Consider the following 18,519-nt stretch of genomic DNA (forward strand, 5'->3'; position numbering starts at 1 on the left):
GCTTTAATCAACAGCTTTCAAACTACTAAGCTTCCAATTTGTCTTATTTATAGCAAAATAAACAACCCTTATTCACAATTCTGTCTGTAGCAGCCTATTTGTTCACTTCTTGATAAAAAAAAAATTAAAAATGCCACATCATTCCAAAAATCCCAAGGTTTAATGAAAATTTAACAAAAATCTCAAGATCCCAAGGTGTCTTAAAAATCCCAAGATCTTGGGATAAATCCCAAGCAGTGGTCACATTGGCATTGTTATAATAATAATTTTACTATTGGATGAATCAGATAACAATTGACACAGTGGCGTAACGCGCTCTTGTGCGGCGGTCTGCCGGGCCCTCGACCCCTTGGGCCCCTAGGGACTCCTAACTACATGGTGCTCGATCTAGCACCCTGACCGAAAGAGGTTTTGTTGATACATACAGCATAATGTGTCTTTAACATCGACTATATATCATAGTGGCGAATTAAAGGGGACCCCTAAATTTTTAAATTTGAAATCTGTGAGTGCCATTTCCGGCAATTCAGAGGTGCCGTAATCATAAAATTTCTTGGTGGTGGTATGCCCTTTTTGATAGTGAAAGTCTCCCCATGAGAGCGTACGCCCCATACGCCGCTCGCTAAATCCACCACTGGACTGCTGAGGCGAGCAAATATTTTGTGTCTCGTGCAATCCGTTCCTCCTTTTTAATTCATGTTGACATTATTTCTCTTGGCGGCCACCCAAGACCGACTTGTGTGAAATTTGTTTTGATAACGGCGTTCTTTTGCACCGTTGGCTAGCCATAACCTGTTTTTGCGCCCTCTGGAGTCAGATTGTGAAAGAGACGAGAGAGAGAGAAAGCTTGGCCTGCGAAAATGTCTTCGCTCGAGGTAGAATCTGCGGAGTAAGTAACCATTTTTGAATGTTTCGTCAACAAATATGGACTACATATGTGGTTATATAATAAGAATCTCCTCTTATTACTAGCTAGGGTAGGGCCAGGCCAACAAGATAGTAGCAGGCTCGGCTGTGTGTGTGGTGGTGACCTTCTAGGCCTAGCGAACCGGCTAGGTAGGTACGTTACAAAGCGTGACGTCACACTTGTATTATAACTTATAATATAATATTTTACTTACTATATAATATTTTGTCAGGTCAAGATAAGATTCTCTTTTTTCTTCATCTTGCCATTGGTAACTATGTAAACAAATGCTATCCTCTCGCATTAGCAAATATTATGAGGTGTGCAAATAACAATTCGCACATCATACATTTGTACTGAAATTATCATATATTTATTTGATTTATCTGTAAGCAAATCACTAAGAGTGCACTGATTTTGATTTAAAAAAAAAAAAATAAAATAAAATAATTTAATAAATTAAAAATCATAAATCCAAATCAAACTTGGAAAATTGTATAGATAGATGGTCCACAATGTCTTGAAAAAATTCTGTGCCTGCACTAATAATATACTTAGATGTGAGGTTCTGTGCAGTAAGCCATACAGAACTTTCTTCGAAAACTTTGAAATGACTCTCAAGTCATAGAATAGGATCATAATAAAAGTTAAAATAAATAAAAAGATGGCCTAGGCCCTAGCCGCTAGCCTATGTCTTAACTTATTTTGCAATGTTACATTCATTATTTAAAGTGAGGACTGACCTTAGGCCTAGACCATACTGTAATTTTTTTTAAATTTTTAGCGACAAAGGATACCTAAAAAATCGGCTCAAATTTGCGTTGAAAGTTACTAGGAAAATATTAATTTTTATAGCACTTTATACAGGAGTCTCAAGCACTCGAGAGATGCGCGGATGAATTTCTAGCCTAAATTTTACACGGAGGATTATTCCCCGCTTACACAGTCTGGGGCCTAGAGGTTAGGCCTATTGTTGTTAAGTAACATTTTTGAACATTAGTAGATTTAAAGCTCATTCAGTTGTGATGCCACGTTTAGACGAATGGTTTGGTTAGGTTTGGTGCCTACCGTAGTGTCCAGCGAACAATTAGCTGTTAAAAGCAAAATTCTATTATAAAAACTAATGAAGAATTTTCATCGAGCCTGGTGAAAATAATAAGTATTTTACAACATAAAAGTAATAGAAAGAACAGATAAAGAAAGTAATGATAGCAAAAAGTAATAATAGAACAGATGAAAAAGTATTCCTATCTTTGGTTCCACAGTGTTATTCGACTCATTCAGCAGTATCTTAAGGAGAACAACCTTCTTCGTTCACTGGCTGTGGTGCAAGAGGAGTCAACAATTTCTTTGAATACTGTTGACAGTATTGATAGCTTTGTAGCAGACATAAACAGTGGTCACTGGGATACAGTGCTGCAGGCAATTCAGTCTCTCAAATTGCCTGATAAAACACTTATTGATTTATATGAACAGGTAATATTCTACATCTATCTTATTATATTATATTATACAGTATTATATACTGTATTATATTATTATTTACTTAAATGTTTACATTTACATCAAATATTAAAATATATGATTACAGTGTTTGTGTCCAACAAAAGTACATAGCAAAAAAGGAAAGAACTATCCATTACTGTACTATTGTATTAATGAGAAAAATATATATTTCATACAAAGAGAATAACAAATTGGATTGTCTCTGGATGCTGCTGCATTTTTTTAGCATTTACAGTACCTAACATGGATTAATTTTTTTTTTTTTCAATGTTGAACGTCTTTCATTATGTATTCATTTCCTTATTTTAAATACTGCACTGATGCAAACATAATATTACATTCAGGGAGTGAGCCAACCATCTATATTTTTAGTAGTTTTTTCAGGCAAAATGCTTCATTCAGGTTTAAGCTTTATTCCTTTATTTTAGAGATTTTGGAATGTAGATTTGATAGTAAAAATTTTAAAAGAATAGTAGTAACTAACTACATTGTAATTTAGTGAATGAATCTCAGAGGCCTAGTGAGTAATTTAGAATGTAATCTTATTAATACTTGCATTTTTTTCTTGTCCCTCGATTATATGCCACTTTTCAAACTCAGCTCAGTGATGTGTTCAAGAGGGATAAGCTTATTATTATGGTACATTAAGTTAATTTAAAGGGTCATTTAGGGTGTAACCATTTAATGCATAATGTGTCGCCAAGAGTCTTTGTTGCCCATCTCTGTTGGCAAATCAAAAGTCTGTTAATCAATGAGCACCCAGTCAACATACAGTAGTTGAGTGGTCTTCTACAGTACTTCTGGAGATGTGGGGAAGTCTCGTTCAAAAGAACATCAAAGATTACCTGATTCTTGGCACTATAACAGTGACCAGGCTGCAAATCTGGCTTGACGTTGAGTGAGGATAGATGAGATTGGAGGACATTAATTAGACTTAATTGTACAGTATATATTTATAACATATTTAGTGAAATACGATAAAACTTTAAAAACTAATTATTTTTATTTTCAGATTGTGTTAGAGTTGATTGAACTACGTGAACTTGGAGCAGCCAGGTCATTACTCCGACAGACTGATCCAATGATCATGTTAAAAACACAGCAGCCTGACAGATATGTTCATCTAGAAAATCTCCTGGCAAGATCATACTTTGATCCAAGAGAGGTATTGAAATTGTATATAAAATGATAGTACAGTAATTATGATAACTATCCATTTGTGTAAATTTCCAATATTATTAGCTTATGAACATTTTATTGAAATATAAACTGTGAATTGATTGCTAATTTGACATAAACAGTCCATTCTGAATGGGCCTAATCTTTTCAGTACTGTAGTTGTATTTTTTTATAAATAATGATAGTACAGTAATTATGATGACTATCCATTTTTGTAAATTTCCAATATGAACATTATATTGAAATATAAACTGTAGATTGATTGCTAGTTTGACATAAACAGTCCATTCTGAATGGGCCTAATCTTCTCAGTACTGTAGTTGTTTTTTAATGTTGTCCATATGTAGGCCTACCCAGAAGGAACTAGTAAAGAGAAAAGAAGGGCAGCAATAGCCAGTGCCTTAGCCGGTGAAGTAAGTGTGGTACCACCGTCTCGTCTTTTGGCACTTCTGGGCCAAGCCCTTAAGTGGCAGCAACATCAAGGCCTTTTGCCTCCTGGTACTTCGTTGGATTTGTTCAGAGGTAAAGCAGCTGTAAGAGACGAGGAAGATGAAAAGTATCCAACACAGTTAAACAAAACCATTAAGGTAACACTACATAATGTTTGTTTCAAAAGCTATAAGATGTTTCAAATTATTTATTCTTCTTAATACATATATCAATAAATACTGTAAACATTGTTGACTGTGTTATTTCTATCTAGTTTGGTCAGAAGTCCCATGTGGAATGTGCTGCATTCTCACCTGATGGTCAGTACCTTGTAACTGGTAGCGTGGATGGCTTCATCGAGGTCTGGAATTTTACAACTGGTAAAATCCGTAAGGATCTAAAATACCAAGCACAGGTCAGTAGTTAGTCCATTCTTCTCAGTGGTTTATGTTGTGTTGGTGAGCATTTATGTAGCGCCTTTCCTTTTGGTTATGACTGTTAAGTAATGGCGGAGAAGAAGGCAAATTCACAAGGTAACCATGCTTCTGGGTAGAGACAAAAAATGCAAGTAAATTGACTTACTCAAGGTACAATAGCATTCAAACCTACGAGATACTCACTTGTCCTCATTGGTGGAGAGAGGTATCATGGATAAAGTGACTTGCTCAAGAACACAAACAAAAAAATATTAAATAACAAAGCACTCAAAAACATGAGCACAAGCCTAGACCTCATCCACTCTATCAATTGCTCCCACTTTAACATTTTTTCTAGTAATTTTCGATTTTGTAAATGCCAGCAATACATTATACTTTATGCTCTGTTTTTATATATTTAATTTGTATCCTTTAGGACATTTTCATGATGATGGAAGATGCTGTACTCTGTTTATGTTTTAGTAAAGACAGTGAAATGCTTTCTAGTGGAGGTCAGGATGGAAAAATTAAGGTAACACATCATTCAGTATTCAGAAAATGTTTATATGGGAAGATATATGTATTTTTATCTGTTAAGATCGAGTTCAATATGTTTCATGTGAAAACATTATTAATAACCAAATATATTGTGCTACTTTTTTATAGTAAATTAGAGGTGTTAAGAAACTAGAACAGAGATTCATACAAAATTGACACTGATCATTTGCTGAAATTCTTTATACAGTACTAGTGCATTATTCTCCAACTTACATTCTATCTTTCGTAAATTCTGCACTTCCCCTCTGAAATTCTTTAAATTTTTCTCCTCACTTTCTTTTATGTTCTTTTTGTATGCTGTACTTTCTTAAAGAGGACAGCTCAGCTCAGTCAGCTAATCTGGTGGTAGCAACTGTGTGTGCGCTGAACCGTGTAGATCTGTAGGTCCTCGGTTCAATTCCCATCGCTACCTCTCTTTGTGTTTCACACTGCACCGTCTTTCACATGAGATGTTTAAGCTGTTGATCCTGTGTGCATTTATGGCCTATGTGCACGTTAAAGAATGCTGTACACTCTTCAGAAAAGAAGAAGGGATTTTCTCCCGGTGTACTGCCCAATCATCACCAAAATGACCCCACTGGAAATAAGTGTTCTTCTAGACTTTCATGGGCTATCCTTGGTGTTAAATCCAAATCCAAGTAATTTGTCATCAGGACAGCAAGAACCTCTAAATACTAATAACCAGTAATCTTTGTTACTTTTAATTGTCATCTTTTTGGAGATTTCTGAAAATAAATTAATACATGTTATAGACTCGACTGTTTTGTGATTTAAACTGAAATTTTAGGTGTGGAAAACGTCAACAGGTCAGTGTTTGAGGCGGTTTGAAAATGCACATTCTAAAGGAGTAACATCAGCAAAGTTTTCAAAAGATGGTAGTCAGATTCTCAGTGCATCTTTTGATCATACATTGAGGTAAGTTTTTAAACAATAAGCCAGTATGTAGTTTTAATTGCGCATGCCCGTATCAATCGTCATAAACAAACATTCACACAACATAGGTTTATGTTGAGTGATCTGCGATATGGTAATGTGTAGACTTCAAACTATGATTTGTTTTATTGTACTGAACAAAAGAATAACCATTGACGATTTGGTGACATTTATTAATCATAGTAGAAAAAGAAAACTAAATTGAAAATGAAGAAGTACATTTTAAACCATCTGACATTTTTATGTATCATATTATTACAATGTTGATTGTTTGATTAATTGCTTGATTGATTCCTGGTCTGAACATTTCTAAACTGAACATCATCATGTTTGGTGATTTTATAAACATAATTATATACACTGTATTATATTGAAAAATTTAAGATGGTATAAAGAATATGTTGAACTTTATTAATCAAGTAATTTGTGATGATCAAAATTGTTTTTCTTGTATTGATGTTTCTAGAATTCATGGATTAAAATCAGGAAAAGCCTTGAAAGAGTTTAGAGGTCACACATCATTTGTGAATGAGGCTATATTTGCTCAAGATGGTCATTTTGTCATCAGTGCTTCTTCAGATGGCACTATCAAGGTACTTTTTTTCCCTAATTTACCAAGTACCGGTAAATGACGAGTTGATTGGCCGAGCGGTTAAGTCAGGGGCACCAGAACCTTCAGCTATAATATCGGCGCTAGTTCAAACGGCTCACTCGCCAAGAGTTCCATTGGTGGAACAAGTCTTCTCGGATAAGGACTTTAAACCGTAAGCCCAGTGTACCCATTTGGTTTGTGTGCACCCAGTACATCCTTCGAGAGTAGTAGGGGGTTACCCTGGTGTACTGGTTCATTCAGTCCCCTGTTGTTTAATAGATATGCCACGTGGTATAGTGATTAAGTTCACTGATTGGCATATTCTTGGTGTTCGTGTCTAAAGAAATGAAATGAATATATTATACTAAGTTTATTACCAGTGTTGTATTTTTGTACATAGTGCAAGTATTAATGTAACTTTTAATAAATGGTATAATGGTCAAGAGAAAAGGAACTAAAACAAAGAAGATTAATTATTGACTTTTCTCAGTAGCTTTAGTACCTTTGCAGTACCTTTATCTGCTGTAAAGTCATTTGTTGTCACATGAACTTTGGTGTTGGTATAGTCACATGCTGTTGTCGATCAACAGTAGGTCGTATCCGCAATCTTAGTTTAGTAGGGTGCCTAACACTTTGATCTTGATTGCTTCTTGTGTTTTTTTTTTTACTATGTGTTACATTTACAAATATTATGTACTTCTTGTAGATCTGGAATGTGAAGACTACAGAGTGTGTTAGCACATACAAGTCTCTAGGTGGCAGCTCAAGTGTTGACATTACTGTTAACAGTGTCCACAGTTTCCCAAAGAATACTGAACAGTTTATTGTGTGTAACAGAAGTAATACTGCAGTCATCATGAACATGCAAGGACAGGTTAGTATGGGGGCAGGTTTGTGAAGCTGTAGTTTGTAGAGGTAGTACTGCTTGCAGGAGGTGGAAGAGAGCTTTGGGGTAGGATGAGATAAAGCTACTTGGGTGTGATAGAGATATTCTAGTGAAGCTTCGTAGCAGTAAAACTTGGGAGTGGAACTCTAACTCTAAACTGTTTTTTAGAAAGGTAGAGCTGCTTTAGGGAAAGTGGGTGGAGTTTGTGGGTGTTGATTATAGCTTCAGGTATGTATGTATGTAGGCAGGTGAATTTTTTTATCTAAGAAGTTGAAGTTGCTTGAGTAGTAAAGCAGTGGCTTGGATGGTGAATGGACTTTAATGGGAGTGGAGCTGCAGTTAGAAAGAGGTAAATGCATCTGTAGCTTGTGTAGGTGAAGCTGCTTGTGGAGGGAGCTGTATGTTTAGAGAGTGGGTCATCGTGTTCTACAATGAATCAGTAATGGTATTTGATAGATAGTGGGTCATCATGTTCTACAATGAATCAGTAATGGTATTTGATAGATATTTTTTTTATAATTAACTAAGAAAAGTAAAAGCATAAGTGGAGAAGATGCATTCAAATGTTAAATTGAATGTTTTGCTTCTTTTTTTTTCAGATTTTACATTATTTGTTAAATACTGATTGTTTTTTTGTGTTCTGTAGATTGTACGTAGTTTCAGCTCTGGTAAAAGGGAAGGAGGTGACTTTGTGTGCAGTTGTATCTCACCTAGAGGGGAGTGGATCTACTGTGTAGGAGAGGACATGGTGCTCTACTGCTTCTCAACATCATCAGGCAAACTTGAAAGGACTCTCACTGTGAGTTATATTTAATTATTACTGTATTATACTAATATACAATTAATATTAAAGGTAATGGTAGGTGAATAAACCCATAGCTTGCAGCGTCACTGTACTGAATTGCGTATGGGTGTGGTCTGTGACTACTTATCTGCTGTAAAGAGGTGCTATTAACTTTGTGTTCAGTGGGTGCACACAAGTCAGATGTACACTGGACCACCATTTTGAGTCTTTATCAAAGTGGACTTGATCTTACCAACCGAATAGTATTTTTAATCATTTAATCACATTTTAAAAGTTAAATGCAGTATTATATAAATGACTGATGTCATAATTCCTATTCTGAAAATAAGCTGTCTTGGCTAGGCACACTCCACTTCAAATTGTAAAATTGCGGTTTTTACAGTATTCTGATTCTCCACATTGTAAGCTTTAAAATCATGGATTATTAACTGGAAAACACTTACTATTGCCAAAGAGTAAAAGTATTATGGCTTCTCTGTACAGTAGTAAAGTATACAATATTCCTGCCACATTTTTATGATAATTACTCAGTTTAACTATAAGCTACAGTACGAATGTTTTTGAATGGCAAGCCTCATTATGTGTTCAAGTTAATATATAACATACACACACACATACATTCCATAAACTCATGGTATATTTCTTTTAAGGTTCATGAGAAAGATGTAATTGGCATAGTGCATCACCCACACCAAAACATGTTAGCAACATACAGTGAAGATGGACTTTTGAAGCTGTGGAAGCCATGAGGCAGTGTGAAAGACTTTAGATACTACCAATTCTAACATAATTGATGTTGACTGTCAATACAAGATTGAATCTGAATCAATTCTGATTGAATCTTGGTGTCTGCAAGTGACACCTCCTCTCCACTCCTACTTAAGGTAGAGTCATTGAGGAGATTAATTAACTTTTACTATAAAACTATCTTCCTGATGATAACTGTTTCTTCATCTTCCCAGTTTTCTTTTTATCTTAATAGGAACCATGTTAGGGTCTACATTTCCAGTTTCTAATCATGCTATATGCATATAAATAGGTACACTATACTTTGCCAGGCTAAAGGTATTGACAACACCTTTTGTCAGGTTCTGTTGCTGGAGCAATCATGGTGGTGGGGTATGCTTTGTCATGCTATGATATTGATGGAACCAGTGGTGAGGTGGTTATATTTTATCAGGCTCTGGTACTAGCAGTACCCATTAGTGTGGTTGGATCTGAATTACCATTAAATCATGTAGTAATGTTTTATGAATTCTGAAATTAAATGTCTGTAGTCTTGTGTTTAAAATTGATGTACATAATCAGAGGTTCCAAGCAGCTCCTGACAACGGGAATGCATGGCTATAGGCCATTTTAATCTCACTCTAATGAGCTTATAGTCACTCAACTTCTTTCCCTAAATTATTAGGATGTGGTTTGAAGCAAGTGTACAATATTAAGAATGTATGATGATCCAGGCAAATGTATCAGTTGTAGGTTCACATTGTCATTGCATAAAGGCTGCCTGAAGTTTAATGTCACATATCACATGTATTTGGTTTTAAATTAAGAATTCCTACAATCAATATTTACTGTACTATACTATCATTACATACTTGAATTTGATGCATTTATTAAACTGTATAATGTCAACCCAAACACTAGTGACTAGGACAGCCCTATTGTAGGTTAAAGTCCACTGGTAAAGGCAGCTCTAGAATTGTAACTGAATAATGGCCAATAAAATGTCAACTTGCAATTTATGTAATATGTATTTTTATTACAATATTGGCATGCCTTTCATTTACAGTACAGTATTGTAAATTCAACAGGCATTGCCTTCAGGTAGCCAATATTTCCTTATATTATTTTAACTAATTGTTTTTGTAATGAGTTTCACAATTTAAATAAAATTATTGGCTTAATATATGTTGTATGGCAGTATATGTTCTAAATGATTATCTACGGGTAAGCATGAAAAAGATTATATTAATTCAGATCCTAATGCTGTTGTTGCATAGAAAGGGTTAAGTTGTCATTACAACCACTATTTCCAATTTGTATGTAGAAAATGCTCTAAAATTGTACATCAGTTTCCTGGCTCACATGATGCAGAAAAAACAACAATCAATTTGCACGAGTGTGGATTGAAGATCTTCAAAAACCTTGTTTAATCCAACATACATCTTATAACAATAAAGTACAGTAACAGTAGATACGACTTCAGACTGAATTTTACAGATATTCTTTTAACTCTTTTATAAACTATACCTGTTAATGATTACTGTTTGTATTAGCTAGTTATGATCTGATCATCAAGAATAACACCAGTTCATTTTAAAAGCAAGTATACCACCTCCATGGGTATATGCAGACTTTACTTGATTTATACACAACCCCACATAACACTATCTGAACAAGTCATGGGAGAATTGGTATGCCTTTAAATACCTGTACATTTTTTTCTCTCTTTGTCAATTTAAAGTCGGAGTTACTGTATATCCTGGTCCCGAATCTTTAATGTCACTATTGGATAGGCTTATCTTCATAAGACTTCTACGAATGGATACCTTGTTGAAGCAAGAAATAAAGATTGTCTTTACCCAGTACTGTTTGTATATTTTATTCATGTGGGAGATTTTGAACCTATGGTAACAAACATTTCCCATAGCATTTCTAGACACACAAAACGTGATTGCAGATCGGAATGAAAGAATGTTTTAATATTTTATTTGTTTTAATTCAAATTTTCCATGATGAGTACAAACCCTGCATGAAAGTCATTGTACCAAAAGGAGTTTATCTCCACACCTATTAAAACCCACTGTTCTTCATCCTTATTTGTTGCCAATTCCAGTAGTATCATGCCCAAGCAACTCATATTTGTATCTGTTTTACAGTTTTGTCAGGTGCTGCTGCTGCTATACCAACATTACAATCCATGTATTATAGTCCTGTTACGCAGGCCATCAACATACTCCTTGGCTTGGTCATATCCAGTGACAACCACCTCCTTAGGGGGAGGCCCTTCCTTGAGGCAAACATAGTAGTGCGAGTAGTTGATATCCATGATACCATAACGACCCTTTGCATGTATCCTAATGGCCTTTTCATAATCACCTTTACTTGAAAAAGATTCAGCTATAAATACACAAAAAAAATCAAATTAACACAATACAACATGAAGAATCGGGTGAACATATTACATTTGTTTCATTGTACAATCCTTTCGCAATTTTAAAATCATGAAACTTACCGATGTGAAGATTTGATCTAAACTCAACATTATGCTCTTTCACTGCCATATCCTGAGCTTCTAGTAAAACCTGTAATACAGTAATAAATGTGCTTAAATAGCAAACTTGTTCAAATAGAAAATCAACACTATATTATCAGAGCCCACACTGCCTGATAATTCTGGGTTCAATTCCTGTCAGTGTTGCAGGATTTGTTCTCATGTCCCTAAACCTCATATTGAGATTTAGCATGTAAAGCATCGTGTGTGTATGTTTGTCTTGTGAAAGGGGTTATCGCCTACAAGTAGGACAGTGATATATTCACTATTAAAATAAAAAACAATAAAAATATTTGTTACCATTTAGGGCTTGTGTACATAATATAAAGAAAGTATGATTGAGAGATGGATTACCTCTTTGGCTATCTTGGCACCCTTCATGTTAATGTGGTCCAACTGCATCAGCGCTTCGTCTATCATCATACCTTTGATCTGTAAAATATTCCAACATATTGATATCACCAAAACTTTCAATGTTATCTATCAAAAACGTTGCAAGATGCCAAAACGATATCATTTGTACTTTAAACATAAGCACACATGGGCATTACAAAATGACACAGCATTCTAAGGTATTTTTTAAAATTATAGAATGATCCATAGATCCATTAAACAAAAATCCTCAGATGGCAAGAAAAGAAATTACATACCGGTACCACAAAAATTACCACACATTTCCACCACATTATCTCAATTTATCTCCACCTCCCAAAGACAGCCAGAAGAAAAACGGCACAACTTTAGTGTAAAAAAAAAGTAAATCCTTGCGAAGTCAAGAGGCCCATAGAGCTGGAGCTTATCCACAGTTTCAAGTACAGTAACGAGAAGCAGATGAGAGCTTGACGCTCCCCCTGGGTTGGACGCCGGTCCCCCGCAGGTTACTCCCAGCAATTCACTGGTACCCATTTACCGGGTAGACTGAAGCAATGTAGATAAAGTGCCTTGCTTAAAGACAAGCAAAATGCACAGTGAAGAAGGATTGAATCTTTGACCTCAAGGTTGGGAAATCGAATAATTTCCACTAAGCCAAACTGCTTCCAAACACCTACAAAAATAATTTACTAGTCACCCACAACCTAACAATTTGCCAAGTGGAATATTTGGGAGAAAACAACAAATACCAAAAGGGCCTTATTTCCCAATGGTATGTTAGAAAGTTACAGGTGGTTTTTTGAGGATTCAAAGATGTTTTTAACTTATAGGCAACCCTACAAGGAGTCAAACAACTTTAATAATACATCTTTCATTTATTTGAAAATCATCAAGAACAATTCTTGATCAAATATACCTAACTGTGTTGACTAATAATATTGTATTAAGTTAAAAAAAAAAATACTGTCTGTTATCTTGTCTACAGCACCATCAGTAGGCTTAAGTTACATTGAACTCAATGTTAAGTAAGGTCGAAACTTTCCATGTGAATTAGCCAAAAAAATCCATGAAATGTGAACTTACAAATGTTGCTATGTACCACATCTTATCCTTGCTGTATTTTATTTGTCTCCTACAATGATAAACTTCCTGAAAAAAAAACAAAAAAAAACACACACAATGGAAAACCTTGTTTAAATGCAAAGAATACAGAGTGACATTATTTCATAAAATCTGGTAATTAGTGGGGAAAGTATTTTCTCCGAGTTCATAAAATGTATTCCTTTTGTTAACATGTTGAAGTGATAAAGTTCAGCAATCTAAGCACTAAGGTAAGTGCACCACCCCAAGTTTTCTTGCAAGCATTAATTTGATTTGAGTCGCACAGTAGTAGTGTTACTTGCAGAAGAGCCACGTTGGATTCTCCTTTAAAGCCTCCACAAAGGATTAGCTGAAACTTCCATCTTGTAAGTTATCAGTCACTAGTTTGAACAGATTAAAATAAAAACAGATTTACATAAGAACAAATTGTCAGTCTCACTTACAGCCATCCTAGGGGGCTCTCCTGGCTTCTGTGGTGGATATTTAACATTGTTCTTTTTCTCCCATCTCCTCCTTTGTAAACTGGTTGCACCAGTGTGGAAACATTGTGATGGAGCTACATTTAGAACTCTTGGATAAATATATAAAGAAAGATTTTTTAACATTTCACACATTTATTTTGGGATCAACAAGGCCTTGTTTTTGTAATTTAACAGGGATGCTAAGTCTCTCATTAGTTGTGCAATTCAATGAGCAAGAAAAAATCTCACAGAAACTAATTTACCACAAAGTCACAATGTTTGCATGTTTTTAATACTCTATCATCAATTGTCTCCAGGAAGTCTGCTGGGCATGGCATGCAGTGGCATATCCAGGGGTGCGCGGGGAGATGTGTATAAGAGACAGCTATAACAGCATTCTAAGTTAACAGTAATAAAGCAGACCTCCCAGATATGGCTTTCCCCAATTTGGGATCCCTCCCCGATTATGTTAGAATCAATAACTTTATACTCCATGTTACCTATTTAAGCAGCATATATTTTGCCATCTTTGCTGGACTTGATATGTTGTGGGATGAAACAATTCTGTGGTCCCTTGTCGCCAACAGATAAATGCTACAAATACCATAAATAAAACTGGATCATTGTTATAATAAAAACAAAAATATATTAGTTTCATAACTACAATACAATAATCAAAAGGTAATAATAATACAGTACTGTATAGGCATTTGTACTGTGCTGAGAAATGAAAGGCATTGGTATTGTTTTTAATAGTACCCCTGGTCACTGGATTTAGCAGGCTGGCACAAAGTGCAACCTCCTTGCCATTCCTGGGATTCCTGGGAAGTTTTCCAGTCATGCTTGCAATTTAATTATAACTAGCAAACCTTTTTCTTCATTAAGACTAGCAAAAGTTATAATAGTTGGTCTATATATCTTATAACATCAAATCCTTTTCTTGATTATGAGTCTGACTAGCAACCCTGTGGTGGTTAGCTAATATTATGACTAGCAAACATTCAGTCTAGCAAGCTTGACCCAAAAGTTACACATTTTCACTTCTCATTCAAAGTTGAAAAGTTACATGAACATTTTGTTCGGAGTTTCAGCTACATTTTTAATATTTTTTTATGCCAACCAAAAAAAATGTGGGAGGACCTATCATTTATTTAGTTTCATCTAATATCTAAATAAATTAGAATTGTTAATTTTATCAACAGAGTGTCCAGAAATTTGCTGACAGGGGGTTTGACATGTCCGACAGGGCGTCCCAACCCAGGGACCAACTAAAAAATCCCTGGTATAGTGTGTGGTAGGGCTTACGGGGAGAGATTTTACGGCTGAGTATTGCCCAAATTGTGCTTTTTAGACCACAATATTATTAAGGATTGGCAATCTAAATAACATTATTTGGATTCGACTGACCTTGTTTTAGAATTAGACGTCTGAGGTCCAGGTTTGTCAGACAGGGGAGGGGGGAAGAGACCGTATAGTATGGCCTGCATGCCGTGGGGAATATATTATACATGCCAACTTTGCTGGCATCTGATGCACAAGAAAAAAAAAATAAATTTGTATATAGCACCCTCTATGCAAAAATCATGAAATATAGTGCCATCTATGTTACCTACTGTATTTTAAAATTGTAATAGCAAACTATTACTGATTACAGTCGTTGGTCGGTGTATAGCTTCGTTAAAAGAAGTATATATGGCCTGTATTCACATTTTATGGTGAATTCACTCCATTTTTTATTAATTTATTTTTACGGTAAATCAGCCTATAAAAAAGGGCCTACATTTTATTTTTCTAAAATTGTTTGTCATGCATTAGATAATACAATGTAGGTATGAGACGTAAAAATAGATGCTCATGCCTATGCATTATGCGTGAAGTTGGCAGAGCATATAGGCCCTATGACCCCTTCGCCCTTGCTGGTGCTCATTGCATTCCATCCAAAATGTCTCTCTGCCATTCTGAATATTTTTTTAATTGATGATACCTTAAAAACCTGCTCAAATTTGCAGGAAAATAGCTTGGAAAACTGGTGCAAGAATCATAATTACTGCAATTATTACATTGTTTATAATAATTACACAAATAATAAATACAACAGGTCAAAGAAAGCCTTATTTATTACATTAGAAAACCTAGGCCTAAGTGGAAATCAGTCAAATTTGTGCGGAAATTCGCTAGAAAAATAAATGCGCAGAATCGTAATTACTGCATAATACATTGTTTTCAGATTAATTTAAAGCCTAATTTGTTTGGCTGACGCATACTTGGCCTCTAGGCCTAACCCTAGCCTAGAGTAGCAAGGCCCCAGCCTAGGAAGGAGGAGCCTACTCTAAGTTAGCCGCTAGGCTAGGCCTAGCTTAGCTACACACTAAGGATTGGCTAGGCTTAGGCACTAGGCCTAAGAAACATACAATTCAATATCACCATGCATAATACCTGCTCTTCTAACTATATTCATTGTTATAATGCTAATGTCACATTCGGATTAGTGAATCCTTCTTGGTTAAAAAAAGGCACGCGATGGTTCTTCTCGTGTTTATTCCTTCGTTCGACCGATGGGTAGTTGCTAAATACAACGGGTTCAGCCGAGGGGCGTGGCTTGTATATGGTGATGTCATGTATAATTATGCCGTTTACCAAAAAAACATCACACTACACTGTGTGACAAATGTGAATTTAGCAAGGCGAGCAGGCTGAGGCTTAGCTTAGTTTTCTCTTGTGCTGCTGATATGGGCGGGTGAGAGACGATCGAGTGCATTTTTAGACCATTGGCCTAAGTAGCCTAGTATGGACGTTCGTAGGTCTAGGCTCCCTCTAACCTGCTCTAACTAAGCCTGGGCTAGGACGGACCAGGAGGTATTTTCAGTAGTCGGGACTAGTCCTAGATTGTGTGTAGCAACCCGCAGCAGTCCGTCTAGGCCTATACCTCATTTACGTGAAGTTAGACCTATGCAGAATCTGTGTAAGACCCTCGCCTAGGCTACTGAAGAATCTGCACTGAAATAGGCGCAGAATACATAACATTTAATACAAATATACATGACTAGACATTGGAAAGTTATATACATATATTTAAACTTCTTATTTCTCTTTTTCTGGAATATAGCCGGCAATATTGTTTCAAAGCAGTGAACACTAAAAAAAAAATCTTAACTTCAGCAGTCATGTTGTAAAAGTTATTTTAATTTATTAGGCCCATTTTCTCTTCCAGTGAGGTAATTTGTTCATAGGATTAAGATTGGAAAATCCATAGACTATAGTAGTACAGGATTTGCCCGACGAGGGTGCCGATGTCCCCGACGAAAAAAGGTGAGCGTGGTCGGGCGTCCCTCAATTATATCCGTCGAAAGCCTTCCACGGGGCTCCCTCCCCCTCCCCCCGAAAAAAAAAAACAATTTTGGGTTTGAAAGGCTTACTTAGTCGATTTTGGTGTCTACTAATCATTTAGAAAATACATTAGATTTTTCTCCCTGACGAACTTGGTTTTGCTCCCCGACAGGGGGTGGGAGAGAAGCCAGACCTCCCCGACCGTGGCCGCCACCCTTGCTTAGTACATTATTGTACTATAGTAGGGCCTAGGCCATGAATGGTTTTTATTTCTGTCTGTGATTAAGGCCTAATCCCTACCGCTAAAATAAGACTAACTAGACATAGGGCCTATGTATTATTTCACTCTGTAGGCCCCATGGATTGATAATATTCCAGGGATCCTAATTTTTGGGGGAAAAAACACACACACATTGACAACTTATTTTTTCTTAAATTGGTTGTACCGTGAAGGAATTAGTTGTACGAACTGTATTCTGCAATGCTGTGCAATTACAGACAGGGCCCAGTACACTCGTGTCGAGTCTCATTTAAAATGTCGGAAAGCTCATTTCCATCTAGGAATCAAAGTTTTCCCTGGTGAGAACCCCGGACCCCACTTTTCTTTGGAGTCAGAAGTCAGTAAAACTCATTTCCCGCCTTCTAGGAATCAACATTTCCCACGGGGGGGACCCCGGATCCCCCTTTTCTTTGGAACTTATCGATTCATTGAAAAACGAATACGTATGCAACTACTCATTTTTTTTATGTATGTATACACACATAAGGCCTATTTCCTGTAATAACAATGAGAAAAAAATTACCTGACCGTTTTCAAGATTGGAAAACCTTGAATTTTGAAGAACTTAAAAGTAATTAAGACACCTCAGAAGTCAGAAAAGCTCATTTCCCGCCATCTAGGAATCAAAATCTTCCCGGGGGAGAACCCCCCGATCCGACCACCTTTTTCTTTGGAGCTTATCGACTCATTGAAAAAAGAATACGTATGCAACTACTAATTTCGTTTATGTATGTATACACACATAACCAGCCAATTTACTGTAATAAGAATGAGAAAGTTTACATGACCGTTTTCAATTTTGAAGAACAAAGGCATTAGACACCTAGCTCAAAAGTCGAGAAAGGTCATTTCCCGTCATCTAGAAATCAAACCCCTTTCGTTTTTGGGAAAAATGCCACTTGGCCCCCACCCTCTAGGTTTGATTCCAGATCTACATGATTCATATTCCCATTCATCTTATAAGTGCTCCCCCCCCCCCAATTTAAAAACACGTTCCGCCGGCCCTGTGTTGTGCCCCCTCCCCCATTTGAAAAATTCTGGATCCGCCCCTGTACCATTATGCCATACCTTGTCGAAAACCGTAGATATATCTAGAAAGACAAACATTACTTCATTTTTAACACCAAGAAATGTATCTGTAAGGTAAAGAAGCTGGTATGTGGTAGAATCATCTGGTGTAAATCCTGATTGAATCTGAGTGAGACATTTATTAGACACAAAATAGTCAGACTACATCAACACAGCTCATTCAAAATATTTCACAAAATTCGACCATATGGATATGCTTTAATTCGATTTTTAAATAATAATTTTACTTGCTTCGATTGCTGATCTTTTAGTTATTTTTTTTTTTAATGTTTTAAGCCTTTTAATTGTCCTTGTGGTGTCAATTTTAAAACAAATCCCGTTTCTACTGTTCTCTGTTTACGAGAAAAACTGGGTTTTTCTTAATGTTTTTTTTTTTAATGAAATGTATTTTTTTTCTCTTT

The 18,519-nt window shown here is 35.9% G+C and overlaps 2 protein-coding genes across 2 annotated transcripts; one reads left to right on the forward strand and one right to left on the reverse strand.

Moving 5' to 3' along the window:
* The first annotated feature begins 741 nt into the window (after positions 1 to 741).
* On the forward strand, positions 742 to 9,492 carry LOC117115770 (WD40 repeat-containing protein SMU1). Its single transcript, XM_033259701.1, has 11 exons — positions 742 to 889; positions 2,173 to 2,383; positions 3,426 to 3,578; positions 3,940 to 4,179; positions 4,296 to 4,436; positions 4,874 to 4,969; positions 5,783 to 5,910; positions 6,395 to 6,521; positions 7,227 to 7,394; positions 8,053 to 8,205; positions 8,862 to 9,492. Exons 1-11 carry the CDS (start codon positions 861 to 863, stop codon positions 8,958 to 8,960), a joined length of 1,545 nt encoding a protein of 514 aa, XP_033115592.1. The 5' UTR covers positions 742 to 860; the 3' UTR covers positions 8,961 to 9,492.
* An 844-nt stretch (positions 9,493 to 10,336) lies between these two features.
* On the reverse strand, positions 10,337 to 15,981 carry LOC117115771 (39S ribosomal protein L22, mitochondrial-like). The gene is made up of 7 exons (XM_033259702.1): positions 15,859 to 15,981; positions 13,923 to 14,016; positions 13,405 to 13,531; positions 12,944 to 13,009; positions 11,843 to 11,920; positions 11,450 to 11,519; positions 10,337 to 11,334 (listed from the first exon to the last, which is right to left on the reverse strand). Exons 1-7 carry the CDS (start codon positions 15,878 to 15,880, stop codon positions 11,126 to 11,128), a joined length of 666 nt encoding a protein of 221 aa, XP_033115593.1. The 5' UTR covers positions 15,881 to 15,981; the 3' UTR covers positions 10,337 to 11,125.
* Between the last annotated feature and the right edge of the window lie 2,538 nt (positions 15,982 to 18,519).

Source organism: Anneissia japonica, unplaced genomic scaffold (genome assembly GCF_011630105.1).
Source record: "Anneissia japonica isolate Jap-2015-1 unplaced genomic scaffold, ASM1163010v1 scaffold287927_len74520_cov167, whole genome shotgun sequence".
Lineage (NCBI taxonomy): Eukaryota > Metazoa > Echinodermata > Crinoidea > Comatulida > Comatulidae > Anneissia > Anneissia japonica.

What these genes read in the sequence shown, in the direction of transcription:
- LOC117115770 (XM_033259701.1), top strand. Translation starts at nt 861, where the DNA reads ATGTCTTCGCTCGAGGTAGAATCTGCGGA. An exon ending in CATACTTTGATCCAAGAGAG is followed by an intron (nt 3,579 to 3,939) that starts GTATTGAAATTG and finishes GTCCATATGTAG; the next exon opens with GCCTACCCAGAAGGAACTAG. An exon ending in ATCTAAAATACCAAGCACAG is followed by an intron (nt 4,437 to 4,873) that starts GTCAGTAGTTAG and finishes TGTATCCTTTAG; the next exon opens with GACATTTTCATGATGATGGA.
- LOC117115771 (XM_033259702.1), bottom strand. Translation starts at nt 15,880, where the DNA reads ATGAATATAGTTAGAAGAGCAG. An exon ending in GAATATAGTTAGAAGAGCAG is followed by an intron (nt 14,017 to 15,858) that starts GTATTATGCATG and finishes TGGTATTTGTAG; the next exon opens with CATTTATCTGTTGGCGACAA. An exon ending in TAGATCAAATCTTCACATCG is followed by an intron (nt 11,335 to 11,449) that starts GTAAGTTTCATG and finishes GTGTATTTATAG; the next exon opens with CTGAATCTTTTTCAAGTAAA.